This window comes from Dromiciops gliroides, chromosome 2 (genome assembly GCF_019393635.1).
Source record: "Dromiciops gliroides isolate mDroGli1 chromosome 2, mDroGli1.pri, whole genome shotgun sequence".
Classification (NCBI taxonomy): Eukaryota; Metazoa; Chordata; class Mammalia; order Microbiotheria; family Microbiotheriidae; genus Dromiciops; species Dromiciops gliroides.
In genome coordinates this window covers 117247665-117270477 of record NC_057862.1, presented here as the reverse complement: position 1 = coordinate 117270477, position 22813 = coordinate 117247665, and the positions used below count along the sequence as shown (strand labels likewise).

The 22813-nt window shown below is 39.3% G+C and overlaps 1 protein-coding gene across 4 annotated transcripts in view; it reads left to right on the top strand.

Annotated features, from left to right (window-relative positions):
* The window catches only part of IL16 (interleukin 16), a 170426-nt gene that overhangs the window by 98296 nt on the left and 49317 nt on the right, over positions 1 to 22813 (top strand). For all 4 annotated transcript variants that reach the window (XM_043987106.1, XM_043987107.1, XM_043987108.1 and 1 more), the window contains 3 exons: positions 977 to 1085; positions 12781 to 12923; positions 18597 to 18707. In XM_043987106.1, the coding sequence (XP_043843041.1) occupies positions 977 to 1085; positions 12781 to 12923; positions 18597 to 18707 (363 nt within the window). The remainder of the gene's footprint in view (positions 1 to 976; positions 1086 to 12780; positions 12924 to 18596; positions 18708 to 22813) is intronic.

The following is a 22813-nucleotide window of genomic DNA, read 5'->3' as shown; positions in this document are numbered from 1 at the left end:
TCATTTGATTCTGATACCAGCTGACTGATAGCTCAGTGGAAACCACAGGGTATTTGAAGTTATGGGGAGTGATGCTCTAATATTTACTTTATCTGTGACCTTGACTAAATCATTGAATCTTTCTGGCCCTCAGTCTCCCCATATGTAAAATGAGAGGGTTGGACAAGATGACTTCTGGGATGGCTCCTAGTTCTCCATCTATAATCCCATGAAAAGTAGGAAACAGATTTGGAGAAGTTAACTTGATTTCTTCAAGGTCTCATAGTTCACCAATAATGCAAGCACAGTGTCTTACATACTTCGATATTCCTATTAAGTAGTCTTTGGAATGGATTTGAATTCACATCTTCAGGTTGAATGACTCACCTAGTAAAGGAAAGAATTTGACTTATGATCTCAACATATGGCTTTAAAATTACATGATTCTAAACATCTCTGGTCTAGGGCTATTTTTCTTTTCTTTCTGGGAGGCGAATTAGGGTTAAGTGTCACACAGTGCCCCATGTCACACAGTGTCTGAGGACATGTTTGAACTCAGGTCCTCCTGATAAAAGGGCCAGTGCTCTGTCCGCTGAACCACCTAGCTGCCCCATCTGTTTTATTAGGGGAAGTCTGTTTGGCTAGTTTTCTTCTTCAAATTCAACTCCACATACATTTCTTCAGTGCAAGGAGCCACATGTGCTTGGCTCTGAGGATGCAAACATGAAAAATAGTAGTATTCCTGCTCTCAAAGAGTTTACATTCTAATGGGGAATGGGAGGACATAGGACATCCTTAAATTCAAGGCAATATTCATCCACATCCTGTCAGAGAGGACACAAACTTTGAATTGTTACAAGCAACACTGATTTCTTGGTGGATCCATCTTCGTGCCTGTTCCCTGTTGTGACTAGTTGCATATTTTATGATAAAGCTAACTAGAACAAGAACCTTGTTCTAACCAACTGGTTGAAATGATATTGGGATTATTTTGTAGGAATCTTTGACTGCCACTTCTAGAGAAAAGCCCAGCAAACTGGAAGCCCAAAATAACAGTTTCCTGCATGCCAAAACCATTGGACAGAGGACTCGCAGTAACTCAACAAGTAAGTGTCACTTCAAATAGCTTTGGTAACTTTGCCTTGTTTTTGTCTAAGCACTGATTCTATTCTTCTATGGTGACAAAGCCATAATCATTTTGGAATGACTAGTGCTTTTACTCCAAGGTGCCAACAGTTAGAAGAGGCAGGCACTCATAGTGGTTTTCTGTGCTCTACAATCCAATTCTGACCCTTAGCCACCCCCCAAAATGCCTTCTCAAGGGTTGTATCACTATCATACCCATCTCTCAGAGGTTACCTTCCTCTACCACTCCATCAGTGAAACTGTATCAGCTTGGGATGGACTGCTTACATTATACTATTGGTTCTAGGCAATAGGTGTCAGAGGCAGCTATGGCATGCAGTGAGTCTGGAGTCAGCGAAACCTTATTTCAAATTCAGCCTAAGTCACTTACTGGCTGTGTAACCCTGAGCAAGTCACTTAACCTCTATCTGCCTCAGTGTTCTTAACTGTAAAATGGGGATAATAAGAGCACCCACCTCCCAGGGTTGTTGTGAGAATCAAATAAAATATTTGGAAAGCATTTAGCTTCCCCTTTCTAGGGACCTAATACCATGAATGATACCTAGTCACTGTAGCTGGGCCAGTGTCAGTAGCTGTTCATGCTGGCTTCCCCTGCAACTGCCTCAAAGTCTTTTTCTTCCCTGGCTCTCCTCACCTGAGATCCCTCATGTGTCAGAAATCCTATAAATGGCTTTGAGTGGTGATATCGTTCAGGTCTATACAACTAAGACTAAACAGAGGGGGCAGCTAGGTGTCGCAGTGGATAGAGCACTGGCCCTGGATTCAGGAGTACCTGAGTTCAAATCCAGCCTCAGACACTTGACACTTACCAGCTGTGTGACCCTAGGCAAGTCACTTAACCCCCATTGCCCCGCAAAAACAAACAAACAAAAAACAAACAAAAAAAAGACTAAACAGAGTTGGTGCTAAAATATTCAATACAAGTGATTCTTAAAGACATATTTACAGAAGTGAAACAACCAGATTTTTGTGCCATGGAGAGTTTATGTAGGTTCTCACCTAATCATCTGGGAATCACTCTCTCTCTCTCTCTCTCTCTCTCTCTCTCTCTCTCTCTCTCTTCCTCCCTTCCTCCCTCCTTCCCTCTCCTTGATGGGAGAGTTGCTTTAACTCTGTGAACCTCAGTTTCCCTATCTGTAAAATAAGAATGAAAATACTTCTACTATTTCCTCATAGGGTATTGTTGTTCAGTCCTATCTGGCTTTTAGTCACCCCATTTAGGGTTTTCTTGTCAAAGATACTGGAGTGCTTTGCCATTTCCTGCTCCAGTTTATTTTACAGATTGAGGAATTAAGGCAAACGGGGTTAAGTGGTTTGCCCAGGGTCACCCTAGTAAGCTAGTAAGAATCGAAGACTGGATTCAAACTTAGGGATATGACTCCAGGCTGGATGTTCTATCTACTGTACCACCCAGCTGTCCCTATCTCACAGGGTAGAAAACTAAATGTGAGCTAGTATCTTTGTTATCTAATCTTTCGGTTCCACCTCGTTTAGCTACTGTTTTTGTAAACATGACTAAGAATTATGCCATTGAAAGTCCAGTAAATATGCCAGTTATCTTTAGCTTTTATTTGATATTTCTTTTTGGAAGAGTCACATATTAAGCTAATTACAAAATGTCTGACTCTTGTTTTGAACAAAATCTCTATAGCCATATATGCAATATTTTAAGAGGAATTTTCCATCTTCTGCAAACATTCTTGATTATTGATCTATCCTGTTGTCATTGGGGCACCGTGGCATAGTGGATAGAATGCTGGGCTTGGAGTCAGGAAGAACTTGGATCAAATCCCAGTGCTGATGATAGTTGTGTGACCATAGGAAACTTGCTTGGAATCAGGAAGACTCATCTTTCTGAGTTCAAATCTGGCCTCAGACACTTCCTATCTGGTCATGTTGCTTAAACCTATTTGCCTCAGTTTCTTTATCTGTAAAATGAGCTGGAGAAGGAAATGGCAGACCATTCAAAGAAAACCCTCAATCGGGTCACAAATAGTTGGACGTGACTAAAAATGACTGAACAACAAAGTTTATAATTGGGAAACTTGATGTAAACAATGATTGATGTTTGCTGATAATGTGTAACTCGTCTGGCATAAAATGGCATATCAATATGTTTTGAGATGTTTTGGATATTTTAAACAAATGGAGGTATTGGGGGCAGCTAGGTGGCACAGTGGATAGAGCACCAGCCCTAGAGTCAGGAGGACCTGAGTTCAAATCCAGCCTCAGACACTTAACACTTACTAGCTGTGTGACCCTGGGCAAGTCACTTAACTCCCATTGCCCCACCAAAAACAAACAAACAAACAAACAAACAAGTAAATTTAATCTGTATGAACATTTTCTCTGTAACTTTCTGAAGTCTGGTCAATCAACAAAACAATAAATCAAGCCTGGATCTGGAACCCTTGCAAATTTATAAGGTGTAAATGCTCACACTCAAAATTCAATGATTGGCTTCTGCAAGCCAGTTCCAGCTGGTTCCAGCCAGCACATCCCTGTCCCCAAATACTGAAAGAACTGTAAGATATTCTTACTGAGCCATCGTTGGTGGTCTTTTTATTGGGAAGGATGTCATAGGATTGGGAAAGGGCAAATACTATATTGATTTTCATAAAAAAAAGGAAAAGAGAGTATGGAATCTAGGTCTGCAAGTTTCACCAAAGATTCCAAGCAAAATTCAGAAATGATTTTTTTTTTTTTTTACCATTGAACATCTATGCACAATCCCCTTTTATAATCTAGGCTTTAGTCGCTGAGCCTTAATAGGCATCTGCGTACTCTCCACAAATATCATCAATTGTGTCTAGGGCTGAGCTGGAGGAAGTTGACACTGGGTTGGGACAGTGGGAGATGGGCATGGGATATTACCCCATGGCACAAAGATCTCAAGACTCGAGAGGCACTAACTGGGAACTAACTGGGGGGAAAGGGCAGTAAGGAGAGAGGGTTGGTGGGAGGGTTAGTAAGGGAAAAAGACCTGACATTTCCTAGCTTATTTCATCTTGCTAACTAGGTGGTAAGCTCCCTTGTTTCTGTGCAGCTGAAGGACTATAAATGCCATGTTAGTACCCGCTAAATTTGTTGCTCTGGAAACAAGCCATGGCAGCCTGAACTTACTTAGGGCTCTATTTAAATGTCACCAAAAAAAAGATGGAAAGGAAATTGCACTTTTTGCATACATAATCATATGCAATTGCAGGGTTCCTTATTTCTCTGAAAGTCCATTTTCCTCTACCTCACTGCTTCCCATACAAAATGTCATACTTGCCTTACTCACTTTTGCAACATACAAAAAGAGCCACTCTCAATAGAAAAAAAATAAATATTAAAATGCATTTAATTCAAAATTTTAAAATAATAATGATGACAAGCTAGTATTTACATATCACTTTAAGGTCTGAAAAATCCTTTATAAGTATCTTAAGTTCAGAACAACCCTGTGAGGTTAGTACTATTATGATCCCCATTTTACAGATGAAGAAACTGAGGCAGATAGAGGTAAAGTAACTTGGGCAGAGTTATACAGTTACTAAGAGTTTGAGATCGTATTTGAACATGAATCTTCCTGACTCTAGGGTAATGAGGGTTAAAGTGACTTCCTGAGCTGTGTATATGTGTGTGCATACGTATGTATGCATGTGTATGTGTGTTGTTTTCCTGGATAGAATGCAAGTTCCTTGAGGGCAGACTTTCCTATTTGTCTTTGTATGCTCAGTACTTAGTGTCTGGAACATAGTAGGCCTTTAATAAATGCTCGTTGATGAGCTGATTCTAGAATCCAGTGAAAAATATGAAACTCTATTTCTAACCTGCCTTTTCTATAAACCAATGGCACTCTTCTGTGTGTGAGGGAAATACCAAAATAATGATTAATTTAATGAAAGCAACCAGCACCTCCGAAAGTACCTTGAGCCAAGGCATTAAAAATGACCCAAGAGAAAAAATGTAATCTGGTTTCTAAAACAATTTCTCATTTCCTGATTAAAGGTGTTTGAGAATATTTTCAATTGTGGTCTTTCACATGAATAGTGTCAGCCCACAAACCCTTCCATCATTTTAATTGTTTTGCCTCTTGTTTCCTGTAATCTGCATTAATTGATTCATCTCCTGTCTTCTTCAATCTGTTTTGTTTTCTTCCATTTAAGCTGACAGGGATAAATGAAGATAGGTTTCCAGCTAGGAAGGGCCGGGCCTATTGAGTGGTCAAGGAAACCTTTTCATTGGCATCCCATGAGGAAGGACCACAGATGGTATAACACCTGACATTTGTATAAGCCTTTTCACAGTTTACAAAGGGGTTTTCATATATGTTATCTCATTTAGTCCTCCAGATAACTCTGCGGGTAAGCAGGGAAGGTGCTGTTATCTCTGTTTTACACTGGAGGAAAGGGAAGTTGGGAGATGTGATTTGCCCCAGGTGAGATGACTAGTAAGTGATGGAGCTGGAATGAAGACTCAGCTAGCTCTTCTGGCCCATGTTTTTTGCATTATGCAGTGGTTAGTCTCCAAATAGAGACTGTGCATCTACAAAGACCTCTCATGAGTACAATCAATATACACTTATTAAGTACCTTCTATGTTCTGTGCACTGGGGATACTAAGATAAAAATAAGAGTCCCTACCCTCAAGGAGCTTACATTCAATTGGGAAGAAAGAACCATCCACAGGTATGTACAAAATAGATGTAAGATTTTTTTTTTTTTGAGGAAGGAGATTACTAGAAGGAAGATAGGTGGCACAGTAGACAGGGTGCTGGGCCTGAGTTCATATATGGCCTCAGACACTAGCTGTGTGACCCTGGGAAAGTCACTTAACCCTGTTTGCCTCATTTTCTTCATCTGTAAAATAAGCCAGAGAAGGAAATGGCAAACCACTCCAGTCTCTGGCAAGAAAACCCCAAATGGGGTCATGAAGAGTCAGACATGACTGAACAACAAGAGTGCTGGAAATTGGGGAGAGGATGAGAAGATGGCTCCTCTAGAAGCCAATGTCTGATCTGAGTCTTGAAAGAAACTTAGGGACTCTGAGAGGGAGTTTCGTAAGTAGCATATTTGCTCAGAGCTGGTCTGTTTCTCCTGAAGTTAGGCCAATGTCATGACTCCCTCATGACTGGGGGGATTGTGTAGCTTGGGTGGAGGGCGACATCCAGAAGCAGCATTTGCTAGTTCTCTGACTTTTCTGGCTTCGTCCTTTGGCCATCCACAACTTGGTGCAGGGATCTGGCTAAGACACAGATCAAACATTGAAAGGAAGCTGGAGACGACCACACACCTGGAATAAGCTGACCTCTGTCAACAGCTTGCTAGCTTTGCTAAATGTACCTAGACTCTATCATAGCTATAATGGTGGCCTCCTCAGATTAGGCCAGACTGCTCCCTTTCTGGCTTCAGTATTTATGACACCCACACATCTTAAGAGTTACCCCTTCTCCTCAGTCCTTCTAGCTAAAAGAAGGAGGTTGTCTTAAATTCCTTTTCTCTGTTGCTTAGGCAATAGATGGGATAGTAAAAAGGCAACATGATGCTGACCTTATTGGTGAGGGCCATTGAATGCCAATGTCAAATTTGGTTAAGTTATGAAACTGATGCCTTATATCACCTTGGTCCCCAGTAAGGTTGACAATGGAGTTCTGGTCTCTTTTCTATGCCTAGTATACTCTATCCTTTTTTAAAAAAAATAGCCAGGCCATGGATATTTGTACTCACTGACCTCTGAGCATAAATCTTTTTGTTAAAGACAGGGTTATATTTCAGCCTCGCAAATATGTATTTATCCCAAAAGAAGTTATGCTCTAGCCATGGAAAATATTTTTAATGGAAATTGTTCATACCTAGTACTATATTTGTTCAGACTCACTTTTTGTATGCAGACATCATTGCCTATTTCTCTAATAAATATAGAATGCTAAAACTGGAATGGGCCTTTGAGGTCAATCCAGTCCAATAGCAATTCCTTCCCCCACCCTCATTTCTTCCCCCTTCATACACATTCAACTGACTGCATCTCCAGTAAGGCAGTTCCTCACTGCCATGAAGGCTTTAAAAGTGAAAGCCAACTCCCTGCAAAGCCTATTATTTTCTTTAGTCAAGCAGAACAACCAAGCACTATAGACTTCTAGACAGGAGCCATATTATGTTTGTTATAAATATGGGTGTTTGTGCTACAATGGTTTAGACTGGGCCAAGGCAGGAAGGGAGTGGTGGTACTTGTTCTCTCCTACTAGTGGGGTGCTAGTTCTGGGTTCATGCAGACTTGGCTCGTGATGGGGGCACAGGAGAACCCAACTTCTAAAGAGAAAGGCCAAGTTCTTTTCTCATATGCTATGGCTCTCTGTGTTCCCACCCTAGAGCTATGGAAAAAATGACTTAAAGATTAGGTTTGGCTCATGCTAAGGGTCTCCCCAAAAAGGAAATAGAAAGGTAACTAATGCACTGTAAAGCTTTGCTATTTTTTGTTAAGTCATTCAGTTGTGTCTGACTCTTTGTGACCCCATGAACTTTGTCCATGGGGTTTTCTTGGCAAAATTACTGGAGTGGTTTGCCATTTCCCCCCTCCTGTCTGTCCCCATTTTATACATGAGTAACTGAGGCAAATAGAGATTAAGTGACTTGCTCAGGTTCACACAATTCATGTCTGAGTCTGGATTTGAACTCAGATCTTCCCAATTTCAGGCTCAGTGCTCTATCCACTGAGGACAGCTATTTATTTCCTCTACAGAAAAGATACGCTTAAAACGTGAAAAGCTCCTAAGTTCACCATGACAGATTTAAACATGAAGTAGTAACCCTGTGACTTCTATTGTATTCTCCTTGGAAGTTGATACTTAAATAGTAAAACTCAGAACACTTAGTGGGACTGTTAAAATGACATTTCACCACCTCAGGTTTGCCCTGTTTTCACAAGTCCCTTAAGGACTTCTTCAGATTCATGTCTTCAATCCAACCAAACATACACTTGAACTCATCCTCTCTTTGGGGTCATTTTCTCCAAGAAGGATGTAGGGGCAGCTAGGTGGTGCAGTTGGTAAAGCACCGGCCCTGGATTCAGGAGTACCTGAGTTCAAATCCGGCCTCAGACACTTGACACTTACTAGCTGTGTGACCCTGGGCAAGTCACTAAACCCCCAGTGCCCTGCAAAAAAAAAAAAAAAAAAGAAGGATGTAGTTGCAGGAAATTACTCCTGCTCGTCAGCTCCTTCTAAGGGATCCAGTTACTACAATCTCTTGAATATCTCTAGAGCTGGAAATAGCCCTTTTCAGTATCACCGTTTGGTCACCTATGATCAGAGAGAGAAATGCAAGGAAAAGAGGCAGTCAGGAGCCTGAGGCCCAGACTTGGGCTCACATAATCAATATGTGTGCTCACTGGTCTTTTTATTGGTAGTCACAGAGGGAGTCTGCACCATCTGTTCTGGAAAGGTGAAGAAAAAGGGTGAGAGTGATTTGGTTTTGCCCCTAAAGCAAGCTCAATAAGGGGTTCTTCCAGGCTCAGGGGCCAGTCCTCCTAGACATGTGTATTCTGTGTAGCTTTCATGAGACTAAGGCAGGAGGAGTGTGCTGGAGCCAGCTCAAATCTGCTCAAGAGAGTAGAATGTCAACTTTTCAATGTGAGCATTTATACCTTGGAAATCAGCAAAGGTCACAAATTGGGGCTTGATTTATTGTTTTGTGGATTATCTAAACTGATAGAGAAAATATTAATAAGGTAGATTAAACTTAAAATTGTGTTATGTATGTATGTGTTTTGGTAGATAGTTGATTGTTAAACACTTACTAGCACACCAGTGGATGAAGTGCCGAATAAAGGCACTCTTTTTTTTTTTTTTTTTTTTAGTGAGGCAATTGGGGTTAAGTGACTTGCCCAGGGTCACACAGCTAGTAAGTGTTAAGTGTCTGAGGCCGGATTTGAACTCAGGTACTCCTGACTCCAAGGCCAGTGCTCTATCCACTGCGCCATCTAGCTGCCCCAAAGGCACTCTTTTGTAATCCCAAAACACCTAGTCCATTGGAATTGGTCCAGAGCCCTGTAGCTCCTGGGGTTTACATTTAGCCTCATTATATTTGTCAATGTGTATATACCTGGGGAGACTCGACCAGATGCTGGGAGACTGTTGGGCAAGAGTGTTAACAAACAGTGAAATATGATTTGAAATAGATTATGGTGGGGGGGGGGGAGGGAAACCCAGAAACAGAAAGACAAGTAATATTCTGAGAGGCAGGTGAGTATAGTAGGACATGTATGGTAATAAAAGTTCATCAACACACATTATTAAGCACTTACTGTATACTAGGTCCTGTGCTAAGCTCTGGGCTGACAAACCTTCTGCTCTGAAGCTCACAATTTAATGGAGACAATATACAAAGGACTATGTATATATAAGACACATGCAGTGTAAACAGGAAGTAATTTTAGAGAGAAGGCACTAGTGGGGGAGGGGAAAGTGAAAGGAAAGGCCTCTTATAGAAAGTGGGATTTGAACCTAGTTTTGAAGAAAGCTATGGAATCAAGGAGGTCGAGGTAAAGAGACAACATTCCAGGCTTGGGGCTGGGGGTTGGGGGGTGTAGGTGTGTTGGGGGGTGGAAGGGGCAGGGAGAGTCTGCAGATGAAATTCTGAAAGGGAGGACAACAAGGCCAGTGTCACTGGATTAAAGAGAAGATGGAAGGGAGTAAATTGTAAGACTGGAAAGGTAGGAAAGAGGTCATGTTTGAAAGGCTTTAAAAGCCAGAGGATATTTTATCCTGGAGATAACAAGGAGCCACTAGAATATATCGGGCAGGTAGGTGGCCCAGTGGATAGAGTACTGGGTCTGGAGTCAGGAATACTCATCTTCCTGAGTTCAAATGTGAACTCAGACATTTAGTAATGTGTGACCCTGGGCGAGTCACTTAACCCTGTTTGCCTCAGTTTTCTCATCAGTAAAATGAGCTGAAGAGGGAAATGGTAAACCACTCCTGTCTCTTTGCCAAGAAAAAGCCCAAATAGGGACAAGGAGAGTCAGATATAATTGAAAAAACTGAACACAGAAATTATGGAGTAGGTGAATGACATGGTCAGAACTGTACTACAGGAAGATCACTTTGACAATTGAGTGGAGGAATTTTTGGCCAGCAAAAAAGAGAGACCCAGGTTTGCAGTAGATAGAATATTAGGCCTGGCATCAGGATGACTTGAATTAAAAATCAACTTCAGGCACTTATTAGCTGTGTGACTTTGGTCAAGTCACTTAACCTCTGTTTGCTTCAGTTACCTCAAGAATAAAATGGGGATAATAATAGCGCCTATTTCAAAGAGTTGTGGTGAAGATTAAATGGATATTTGTAAAGTACTCAGCATACAGTCTAGCACACAGTAGGCACTATATAAATGTGTGTTTCCTTCCCTTCTCTTGGAAGGGCTGAAGTCAAGGATCCAGAAAGAATATTCTAGACCTAAGGTTATCTCTTAGGAAGCCCTTTGAAAACTTATGAGGGTGTAGGGAATACTATTCCTCACTGTTTATCAGCCTGTACTAGGCCAGTCCACTTAGGATTCAAGTCAGTCAGTGGCCAAACATTTATTAAATCCTTGGTCTGTGCTAGGCAATGAACTAAGTGTGATGGGTAAAAAGAAAGACTCAAACAGTACTTGCTCCCAAAGAGGATACATTCCAATGAAAGAGACATGTAAATAAGGAGGAACATATAAGATATAGATGCAGTAGACAGAAGGTAATCTGAAAGTGGAAGGCACTAGTAAGTAGTTGGGTGAGGGGTGGACAGGGACAGGCCACTTGAAGAAGGTTCAACTTGAGCTGAGTCTTAAAGAAATCTAGGGAAACCAAGAGATGCAGGTGAGGGACCAGAGCATTTGAGGCCCTGGGAAAAGCTAATACCAAGGCACAGAGGCTGGAATTGGAGGGGCATGTTTGGGGGATTGCAAGTAGATCAATATAGCTGCATAAAGTGGAATATATGAAGGAGCGTAAAATACAAGAAACCTAGAAAGATAGGAAGTGGTCCTGAGAGAGGGAAAATTTGATTAATTCAATCCAACAGACATTTATTAAGCATATGTTTAAGGCATTGTGCTAGGAGATATAAAGCAGCAGTTTATCTATTTCCATTAATCAATAAACATTTATCAATAAGCATTAATCAATAAGCAATATGTGCCAGTCACTGTGCTAAACACTTTTACAAATATTATTTCCTTACAACAACCCTGTAAAATAGGTGTTATTATCTCTGTTTTATGGTTTTTAAAAAGAAGCATTTATTAAATGCCTACTCCATGCCAATTACAGTGATAAGCACTTTTGCAAATATTATCTTATTTGATCCTCACATCAACCCTGAGAGGAAAGTGATGTTATTTCTCCATTTTACAGTTAAGGAAACTGAGGCAAATAGCAGTTAAGTGACTTGCTCAGGATCACACAGCTGATAAGGGTCTTGGGGTCACATTTGAACACTGGTCTTGCTGACTCCATGCTCAGAGCTTAATCAACTGATAAAGGAAATATACCAAATAAACGTAAAATGTTTTCAGTGGTAGGCATGGGGTACTAACAACTGGAGGATTCAGAAAAGGGTGTTGAAAGTGTTTTATAATTTATTGACATCAGAACAAACAATACAGAAAAGTTATATACCCTCTTAAGAGAGAGCCCCTCTGGGTCTCCTTGACACCGAGACATAATAAGTCACAAGTGAAGTCTCTGGCTTCATTGACTAATCATGAGTGTCTCTCTATTCCCTGCCACCTTTGAGTGCATCAATCAGAAGTCAGCCAGGTAAGAATAAACAGATTGGTGTCATTTGGGGGGTTGTGGATATGCTTATTTGCCTATAACTAATGGGGTTCACTAGTTATTCCAGCTATTTTTATTCCAACCCCTCCTTCCCCTGTCCCCTCTATGTACTCCTGCCCTTGAAAAGAAGGAAAATTTAACCAATACAACTTAACATTTATTAAACACATGTTCAAGACATTGTGATAGGTGATGGGGAGATATATAAATAGAACACCCTCCCTTCCTCCACCTCCCCTGAAAAATCCTGAAATACTTGCTGCCCTCATGAATCTTATATTCTACGAGGAATAGTACAACAGATACTTTGTTGTTGTTCAGTAATTTTTCAATCATGTCCTACTCTTGGTGACCCCATTTAGGATTTTCTTATTAAAGACACTGGAGTTGTTTGTCATTTCCTCCTCTGGCTCATTTTACAGATGAGGAAACTGAGGCAAACAGGGTAAGTGACCTGCTCAGGGTAAGTGTCTGAGATTGTATCTGAACTCAGGTCTTGCTGACTCCAGGTCTGGCACTCTATCCACTGTGTCACCTAGGACAACAACTATATAGAGTAAAATAAAGTAACATCAAGAGGTAAGGCGCATTTATAACCAGGTGCTTAGGAAAGGGCTTCTCTGGGAAGTGTTATTTAAGCTTAGTTTTAAAGAGGGGTGGGGGAAAAACCTTTACTAAGATACAGAGAGGTAAGAGATTCAATTTTATGCAGAAGGAACAGATTGCCTCAAGAAACATAACAAAAAAGAGGGAAACAAGAGGTAAATTGAGATGGAATGTGTTTTTGACCCAACTTTACAATCAAGAGAACCCTTTCATTGACATTTTTTTCTTCCCCTCTTCCCTCTCCTGGTTTAGGTGTGAATCCATACTGGATTGGCGAAATTGACTTCCCAATGACCAAAAAATCTGCTGCTTGTAGAGACAGACAACCTTATTCTCTTTATAGCAACAGAAAATCACTCTCTCAGCAACTGGACTGCTCAGCAGGAAAAACTACAGTAAGTTTCACAAGTTTGTATTTGAAAAGAGAAGCAAAACCTGCACATAGAAGTGTGTACAAGACAGAGAAATGGCCAACTGGTGGGAGAAGGAACCAGCAGCTCAAGGGACTGGGAAAGTCCTCCTGTAGAAAATGGCACTTGAACTGAGTCTTGGAATCGGGATTCTTAGAGATGTTGCTGATGAGGGAGGAATGAAGAACAGTCAAAGAAAAAGCATAGATATGAGGGATGGAATGCCATGTGTGAAGAACAGAGAAAAGGCCAGTTTGTAGAGTGTTTAGAAGGGAATCAAAAGACACCAAAGGTAGGATGGAGCCTATTTGTGAATGCCATATAGAGGAGTTTAGAGTTGATTATAGAAACAACAGAAGCCATTGGAATTCTTTGTACTTGAAGCACCAGTGTATAAGCACAGTGCTTAGCACATAGTAAGTACTTAATACTTGTTGATAGACTGGTGCCTCTAGGAAGTCTTCTTTGATAATTCCCCAGCAAAACAAACAAATGAACAAAACACCCCATCTTTCCCAGCAGGTATCATGTTGCATTTTTGCTTTTTTAATCCTACAATGTACTTATTGGGGCAAACCAACCCTACATCTTTGCCAAGAAAACCCTAAATGGGGTAATGAAGTCAGACATGACTGAAAATTGGCTCAATAACAATAAATTTACTTCTCATATAATGCTATATATTGTACTTATTTTTTCCTCCCTAAAATGGTGTGCTGAGGTCATGTCCTCCTACAGAACTACATTATATAAATATTGACACCCCCATCCCATCACCATACTTTTCACTTAGTAGGTGCTTAATAAAGTTTTATTTTGTTGTTTTGTGGGAACTCACATTTGCCCTGATATTCTTTGATTCTTTGAATGACAAAAGAATTTTTAGAACGTGTTTGTGAAACTAAAAGTTAAATCATTTAAAATATAGTGAGCAAAATTCAAACCACACACTGACTATCAAAAGTTTAAGATTCCTTGAAAAACCAAACGTTCAGATTAGCTGCTTTTGGCTTCTGGCTGGCTAAGAATGGCATCCATCCCTTGGTAATGGGATTGGAATCATAGGGACAGCACAACTTGGTTGTCTGCTGCCAATCAAAGCAACAGTCAACTCTTGTCATGATCTTGCTACATCCTGCCTATTCACCTCATTGCCCACTCACCCAGGAAATGCAGAAGCTGAACCCCTGTATGGGCCCCACATCACCTTGTTTTATGTATCAGTTCTGCTAGGTTGCATAAAAGCTTTATAGACATTTCATGACTTCTCAGCTTGGGGCATTAATAATCATTATTGCTTAAGCTTTGCAGCTTTCAACGTGTTTTTACTTACATATTCTCATTTAATAATCACAATAACCTTATGATGAAGGCAAAGCAGGTCTTATTAGCCCCACTTCATAGGTGAAACAATTGAGATTCAATGAGGATAAATGACTTGTCCAAAGTTACATAGCTAGCAGAGCCAAGTTTCTTGATACCTCTTCTTATTCTCTCTCCACTCTTTCTGCTTGAAATGAAACATGTACTCTTTGTTTTAGTAGTACAAGTTAGTATAAATTGACAAAAAACTTTTAGGACACTTTTGGACAACCATATGGAAGAAATTAAATTTAGAGCAATACCTGATACTTTAAACAAAGATAAGTTACAAATGTGTACATCAACTAGAAATTAAAAGTCACATCATAAATACATTAGAAAAACATGGTAAAGGGGCAGCTGGGTGGCACAGTGGATAAAGCAATGACCCTAGATTCAGGAGGACCTGAGTTCAAATACAGCCTCAGATACTTACTAGCTGTGTGACCCTGGTCAAGTCACTTAACTCTTATTTCCCTGCAAACAAAAAGAAAAGAAAAAAAAGAAAAACATGGTAAAAATTACCTATCAGAGCTATTGATAAGAGAAAATTTCATGACCAAATAATGGATAGAGAAGATCACAGAAGATAAAATGGATAATTTTGATTGCATAAAATTAGAAATTTGTGCACAAATTCAATAAATTTAAGATTAAAAGGAAAACAAAAACAAGAAAAAACACGAACCTTTGCAGCAAGTTTCCTTGGGAAAGGTCTCATTTACAAGACATACATATGTGTGACTATTATATATGAAATGGGTTCAAATTTATAAGAAAAGAGATAGTCTCACAATAAATGGTCTAAGGATATGAACAGATAGTTTACAAGGAAAGAAACTCAGACCATATATGGCCATATGAAAATGCTTTAAAATGCTACTAGAGAAATGCAAATTAAAGTAATTCTGAAATTTTTACTTCATAGTCATCAGAGTGGCAAAGATGACAAAAAAAGGAAAAGACAAATGGTGAAAGGACTGTGGGAAAACAGGTACATCGATGCACTGTTGGTGGACCTGTAAATTGGTACAATCAATCTGAAAGGCAATTTGAAATTATACACAGTTACTAAATAGTGTGTGACTTTTGACCCTTAGCACTGCTAAGTCTGTATCCAAAATAGATGCAAGGGAGAGGAGAAAATCTGTTATGTATAAAAAATATTTACAACTGCTCTTTCCATGGTAGCAAAAAACTGGAAACTAAGGGGATGCCTATTAGGTGAGAACTGGATGAATAAGTTGTGATATATGAATGTGATGAGATCCTATTATGCTATACAAAATGAGGAAATCAGTTATTTCAAATAAAATTTAAAAGATATGGGAAGGGCAGCTATGTGGCGCAGTGGATAGAGCACCTGTCCTGGATTCAGGAGGACCTGAGTTCAAATATAGCCTCAGACACTTGACACTTACTAGCTGTGTAACCCTGGGCAAGTCACTTAACCCCAATTGCCTCACCAAAAAAAAAAAAAAAAGATATGGGAAAATTTATATGAACTAATGCAGGGTAAAGTAAGTAGAACTGAACTACACTTTCTACAATAACATCAATATCATAAAAATGAATAATTTTATAAACTGATGAAGACTGCAATGACCAGAAGCAGAACAATTTATACAATAACAACAACCCTGGAAAAATAAAACAACTTTGAAAGATATAAGAACTATGATTGATATATTAGACATTCATGATTCCAGAGAACTGATAATGAAACATGTTATCCATTACAGAGAGGTGATGGAATTAGAGTGCAGAAGAAGGGGGCAGCTAGGTGGCACAGTGGATAAAGCACCAGCCCTGGATTCAGGAGGACCTGAGTTCAAATCCGGCCTCAGACACTTGACACTTACCAGCTGTGTGACCCTGGGCAAGTCACTTAACCCTCATTGCTCTGAAAAAAAAGAGAGAAGAAGATATATGAAAGACATAGACAGACAGACAGATAGATAGATAGACAGGTAGATAGATAGATGATAGATAGATATTTGATACTGCCATTGAGGGAATATTTTGCTTGAGTATGCATATTTATTAGATCAATTTTGTTTTTCTTTTTTTCCTATGGATTTATGTTAAAATTTTAAAAAAGAGAACCAGATGGATTTATGGTATTATTAGTTTTCCTTAACTGTTTTTCTCCATTACACTCTAAGTGGGAGTAAACTGTAAATATTTGTAATATTAAAAAGAAAAAAAACAGGGGCAGCCAGGTGTCACCGTGGATAGAGCACTGGCCCTGGATTCAGGAGGACCTAAGTTCAAATCTGGCCTCAGAAACTTAACAATTACTAGCTGTGTGACCCTAGGCAAGTCACTTAACCCCAATTGCCTCACAAAAAACAAAAATAAAAACAAAAACAACACAACAATAAAAGTTTAAAAAAATCAAGTCAGCCATGTGGAAATAAAAATAGAACTTATATGTGTAATGGTATGATAAGTAAATTGCTTTATAGCTTTGCTTTCAAGATTTCTTATATATAATAGAGAGAGACTTATTTTAGGAATTTCATTCCCCAATAATGGAATATGGTCTATGGCAAAGAGTAGCCTGTAAAAATTTCAGGGCACCAATTGCATAGAAATCATATTTCAAATATTTACTCAATTCAGGAATCATTTTTAACATGTTTACTATATGTAAGACACCATACTTGAGAATACTAAAGTAGATAAAACTCAAATGTTCTTCTAGCGGAGTTTACAGTCTAATGGTTGAGGCAAAAAAGGTCACTTCCACATGTACATTACAGGGTTAGAGAAGTGAATCTGAGAAGTCTTCATGAGAAAGATGGCAGCCCAGTTGAGTGTTTAAGGCAGAAAAGTAATCAATACATGGAAATTGGGCAAGGAAGAACATTAATGGTACAGAATACAGGGAGCAAAGGCATGCAGATTGGAAAGGTCATTATTTAACAGGGCATTTTGTGTTTAGTCTGACTAGAATACAGAGCACATGAAGAATTATGTGAGATAAGGCTGGAAACATTGGAGCTAAGTTATGGAGAGCTGGGAATCAGGGTAAAGATTGGACTTGGTCCAGGCCAACTTTCTGGTGTTGAGACTATAAATGTAGCTAGGTTAGTCTTCAGGAATCAGATAAACAGTCTCATCAATAATCAATATACATTTATGAAACGCTTGTTTCATATCAGATCTTGTGCAAGGGAGAGGGAGGTTGGGGATTGAGTACATAGGAAATAAAAAGCCAATATCTGAATACTACCAAACTGGAAAGGATTTATTATTTACATATATCTGTATGTTTATATATCTGCAACCTAAAACCTCTGGGACAGTCTGTATCTATATTTCTATAAACAAACAAATCTATATCTATATATTCCCATGAATGTACATGTGTGTATATATGCACATACATATATATATATAAATATAAGTGTATATATGTACATACATGCATCTACATACCTCCACACACAGAGACAGACTAATCCTAAATGATGAGATTGTACTGGATGGCATTTGGGGGCCCTTAAAGCTCAAGATGAATGAATGCTAAAACATTTATTAAGTACTTACTATATGCCAGGAACTATATTACTTTATGGGGAAATAAATACAAGAAAGCAAGATAGTTCCTGCCCTCAAGGAGCTTTTATTTATTTATTTATTTATTTATTTTTGCAGGGCAATGAGTGTTAAGTGACTTGCCCAGGGTCATACAGCTAGTAAATGTCAAGTGTCTGCAGCTGGATTTGAACTCGGGTCCTACTGACTCCAAGGCCCATGCTTTATCCACTGTGCCACCTAGCTGCCCCAAGAAGCTTATATTCTAATGGTGGAACAAAATCCCAAAAGCTGGTGGAGGGAAATAGGGAATTTGTACAGAATCATAATTTGAAAAGGGCTGGGAAATGATGTGGTGACATAGTACTAGGCAAGACAAGGCAAAAGTTTTTACCTATCAAAGCATGGGTCCCAGGATCAGAATCCAAAATTCAAGTTAGAAGGGGATGATAATGGGTAAAGTGCAGGTGACTTGCTTTGGAAATAAATAGGTTTGGTTCTGGGCAAGATAAGGGAAAAACTCACTTATCAGAGCCCAAGGTATACTATATGATCCTCTGGTGCTATATTAAAGCCTTGTTTTAATCAAGAGCTTCAATTTTTTGAAGTATGGTATAGTCTTGTATGTACTATAAAGTGAGATCACCACCACTTATAACTCAAGTCTTTCACTAATTTAAACTGGTTCTACTCTTTGTTCACTTGAGTTGATGAATTCCTGCCTTTTATTTACCCTTTCATTTTTATTTGCAGGCCATTTCAAGACCTTCTCGGTCACTTAGCACAGCCCAGCTCACTCAGCCGCCAGCTAGCTTGCAGGCTTCTGTCATCTCTAACATTGTGCTGATGAAGGGCCAGGCCAAGGTAAGAAATGGTCATTTGCTCATAGGAGAGGGGAAAAAAGAATTATATGAGTTAGATGAGCTCCAAAGTCTCTTCTAGTTCCAAAATTCTATGTTTCTTCATTTTTCTCCTAAGGCAAAAACCTTGGGTGACTTGGGTAGACTGTAAACAGGGATTGGTAATGGGACATTGATGAATTCACATCAGTGCTTCTGTACACTGGTTTCTTAGGCTTAGTCCTAAGCAAAATTATGAAGAAGAAAACATTTGTGGGGTTTTTTTTGCTGGTTTTGTTTTTTGGTCCACCAGGTCGTGATCTTTCTGCATAATTTCCCCCTTCAGTTCTTTAATGGTGACCCTTTTCCATTCATCAGATACATGGTTCAATTTCACACCACCCTCTACTCCCAAATCCCTTGCTCCCTTGTCCTTTCTCCATGCATTCCTGGCCCTGGATTGCTCATAATTTACTGCCTCCATTGCTACTCATTTATTGCTAAATGGAGCTGGAGGAAGTCATACAACTGAGCACAGTGGGGAAACTTCAGAGTTAGTCTATAGAACCTCAACTTTCACTCTCCCTTAGCCCATGAAGCCAATCAGTTGCCAAACCTTTCTGGTTCTACCTCTAAAACATTTCTTTTATCTCTCCTAATTCCTCACACAGCCAATACCTTAATTCAGATCCTCATCATCTCTTGCCTGGACTACTGTGATAGTCCTTGAAACAATCTCCCTGCCTCTAATCTCCCCTCTCTTCCATCTATCCCACACACATCTGTCAAAGTGATTTTCCTCAAGTCCAGGTATGGCCATGTTATTTTTCTACTAAATAAACTTTCTAACAGTTCCCCATTACCTTTAGGATAAAATAGAAATTCTTCTTTTTAGCTTTTAAAGTCCTTCTCTACTATTGTCTAGCCTCATTATATAATCCATCCCCCTTCCTGCCCTTCTTGGAGGCAGTTAAGTTGTCTTTCTCTGTGTTCCTGATATATAGCCATTGTCTCCTATTTTCATCAATACCTTTGCCGTGGCTGTCCACCATGTCTGCAATGCACCCTCTCCTCACCTCTGCCTTATCAAATCCCAATCTTCCCAAGTGCTAGGGTCCTCCCTCCTGAAACTACTTTGTGTTTATTTATATTTATACTACATATACTTATATGTACGTGCTGTCTCTCCACAGAAGGTAAATTCCTTGAGAGAAATGACCTCTTCATTTTTTGCCTTTTTGTATTCAGTACCTAGCACAGTGCTTAGTACATGATAGGCACTTAATAAATGCTTGTTACCTGGTTTACATTGCTCCTTGAAATCTCTTCCCATTCCCTTCTTAAAACCTCATTTCAGGAAGTGATCTAATCAGTTCATTCATACTTACACAATGTGTAAGTGACTGACAAAGCTAAAAGCCAGTTTATGAAGAGCTTGAAGGATAGTGAGTGAATTAATGTGAGGTAGTGTGAGTGAGCACATGCAAACTTGTGCATGTGTGGCTTGCTGTGACTCATTGTGAATTAGTGTGGCTAGGTGATATGGTGGATAGAGCACTGGCCCTGGAGTCAGGAGGACCTAAGTTCAAATCTCATCTCAGACACTAGCTTTTTGACCCTGGGAACGTCACTTAACCCCAATTGCCTCAAACATTTGGGGTCATCTCCTGTCATACGGATACATGTCTTGCCACTGGCCTGGATGGCACTGGAGGAAAGAGAGAAGTTGGTGAGTGCACAGCCCTTCCTCACTTAAATCCAATTCCCTGCAAGTCATGATATCACCTACCAATGTCACAGTTCTCTTTGAGAATGAAGGAAAAACAACAACAATTTGTGTGTATGCAATAATGATATTTAAAATCTTTGTTTAAAAGCCCTAAGTTAGGGGCAGCTAGGTGGTGCAATAAATGAAGCATCTGCCCTGGATTCGGGAGGACCTGAGTTCAAATCTGGCCTTAGACACTTGACACTTACTAGCTGGGTGACCCTGGGCAAGTCACTTAACCCCAATTGCCTCACCAAAAAAACAAACAAAATAAAAGCCCTAAGTTTATGTGTGTATGTGTGTGTGTGTGTGTGTGTTAAAATACATTATTCTGACTCTCATAGAAAGCATGTTTTGAGGAACTTTGCTGCAAAAGACAAGGATTAAAAAAAGAACATGAAAGCGTATTGGGAAAGGAAAAATTATATAAAGGTTACTACTGTGTCAGTAAGACAAATTCCAACCTCAGATTGCAAAACAAAAACAAAAATTAAAAAAAAAAACCTAAGGAAGTAGAAGTTTTTCACTTGTCTAATGTCACAGGGGGCAAATAAAGGCATTGGAATATTTTATATAGTCATGAAATCATAAGCATCACTTTGTCAATCTTTCTCCCACCCTCCCTAATCTCTCTTAATTTCATGTCTTCCCTCTGTTAATTACTTTCCTATTTATCCTGTACATAGCTTGCTTGGTATATACTTGTTTGCAGGTTGTCTTCCTCCTTAGATTGTAAGCTCCTGGAGGGCAAGAACTGCCTTTTGCCTTTTTGTATCCCCAGCACTTTTCACAGTACCTGGCACATAATAAGTGCTTAATAAATGCTTCTTGAATTGAATTTATTTTTACAACTGAGGGCACTAATGTCCAGAGAAGTAAGGTGAATTGTCTGAACTCATACAGTCTGCAGGGGCCAGAACAAAGATTAGAATCCAGTTCTCATGACATCTACTCCCCTACTACTTTCTCTCGTCACATGACCTCCATGAGAAAGTACATCACTGTAATTTAAATGTGTGTGTATCTTGTTCAAGAGGTAATATCTCACTTAAAATCATCCAATAGCGGGGTGTCTAGATGGCACAGTGGATAAAGCACTGGCCCTAGATTCAGAAGGACCTGAGTTCAAAGCCGACCTCAGACACTTGACACTAGCTGTGTGACCCTGGGCAAGTCACTTAACCCCCATTGCTCTGAAAAAAAAAAAAGAAAAGAAAAAGAAAAGAAATTTGTCCAATAAATTGGTCATTATAATAATGACTTTATAGTCATGCTTCCCCTTATGGTTTCAGAAAGGGCTGTGTTTTTATGCTGTGTGTATATGTGAGGCAATTGGGGTTAAGTGACTTGCCCAGTGTCACACAGCTAGTAAGTGTTAAGTGTCTGATTCCGGATTTGAACTCAGGTCCTCCTGACTCCATGGCCGGTGCGCTATTTACTGTGCCACCTAGCTGCCCCTGGTCACATCTTAAAAATAAGAACAGCTACCACTACTTGGTCTATTTCCAAAAATAATAAGGGGAAAAGAACCTATATATTCCAAAATGTTTATAGTAGCTTTCTTTGTCATGGCAAAGAACTGGAAATTTCAGGGAGGCCCATCAATTGGGGAATGGTTGAATAAATTGTGGTATATGATTGTGCTAGAATACTGCTATAAGAAATAATGGGGGGGGCAGATAGATAGCACAGTGGATAAAGCACCGACCCTGGATTCAGGAGTACCTGAGTTCAAATCTGGCTTCGGACACTTGACACTAGCTGTGTGACCCTGGGCAAGTCACTTAACCTCCATTGCCCCGCAAAAAAAAAAAAAAAAGAAATAATGGGCAGATTGATTTAAAAAAAGACACAGAAAGGATTGTATGAAATAATGAAGAGCAAAATGAGCAGAAAGAACCAAGAGACCATTGTATATATAATAGTAATATTAAGGTTTTTTTGTTTTTTTTTTTGTTTGTTGAGCAATATTGTTCTAAGAATGACTTTCAGCAAATAAGTTATTTTGACTATTACAAATACTCAAATTGACTATAAAGGACATATGAAGAAAAACTTCTATCTGTATCCAGAGAAAGAACTGATAAATAGAAGCATGTTTAGAACAATTTTACATATATGTATGATATGTAAATATATCCACACACCTATTTGTGTCTAATGGTAGCTGTCTCTAGGGCAGGGGAAGAGGGAAGAAAAAAAAAATAAATAGACATTATAATTTTATAGTATATTTGAAATGAATAACTAGTTGTGCATAGTAGATTTGCAGTTTCATGTGCGATCATCTTTTTTATTGTACACTGATGAAAATGCTTGTTTTATTCCATAAATGAAAAAGAAAAGAAAAAATAACAGCAACA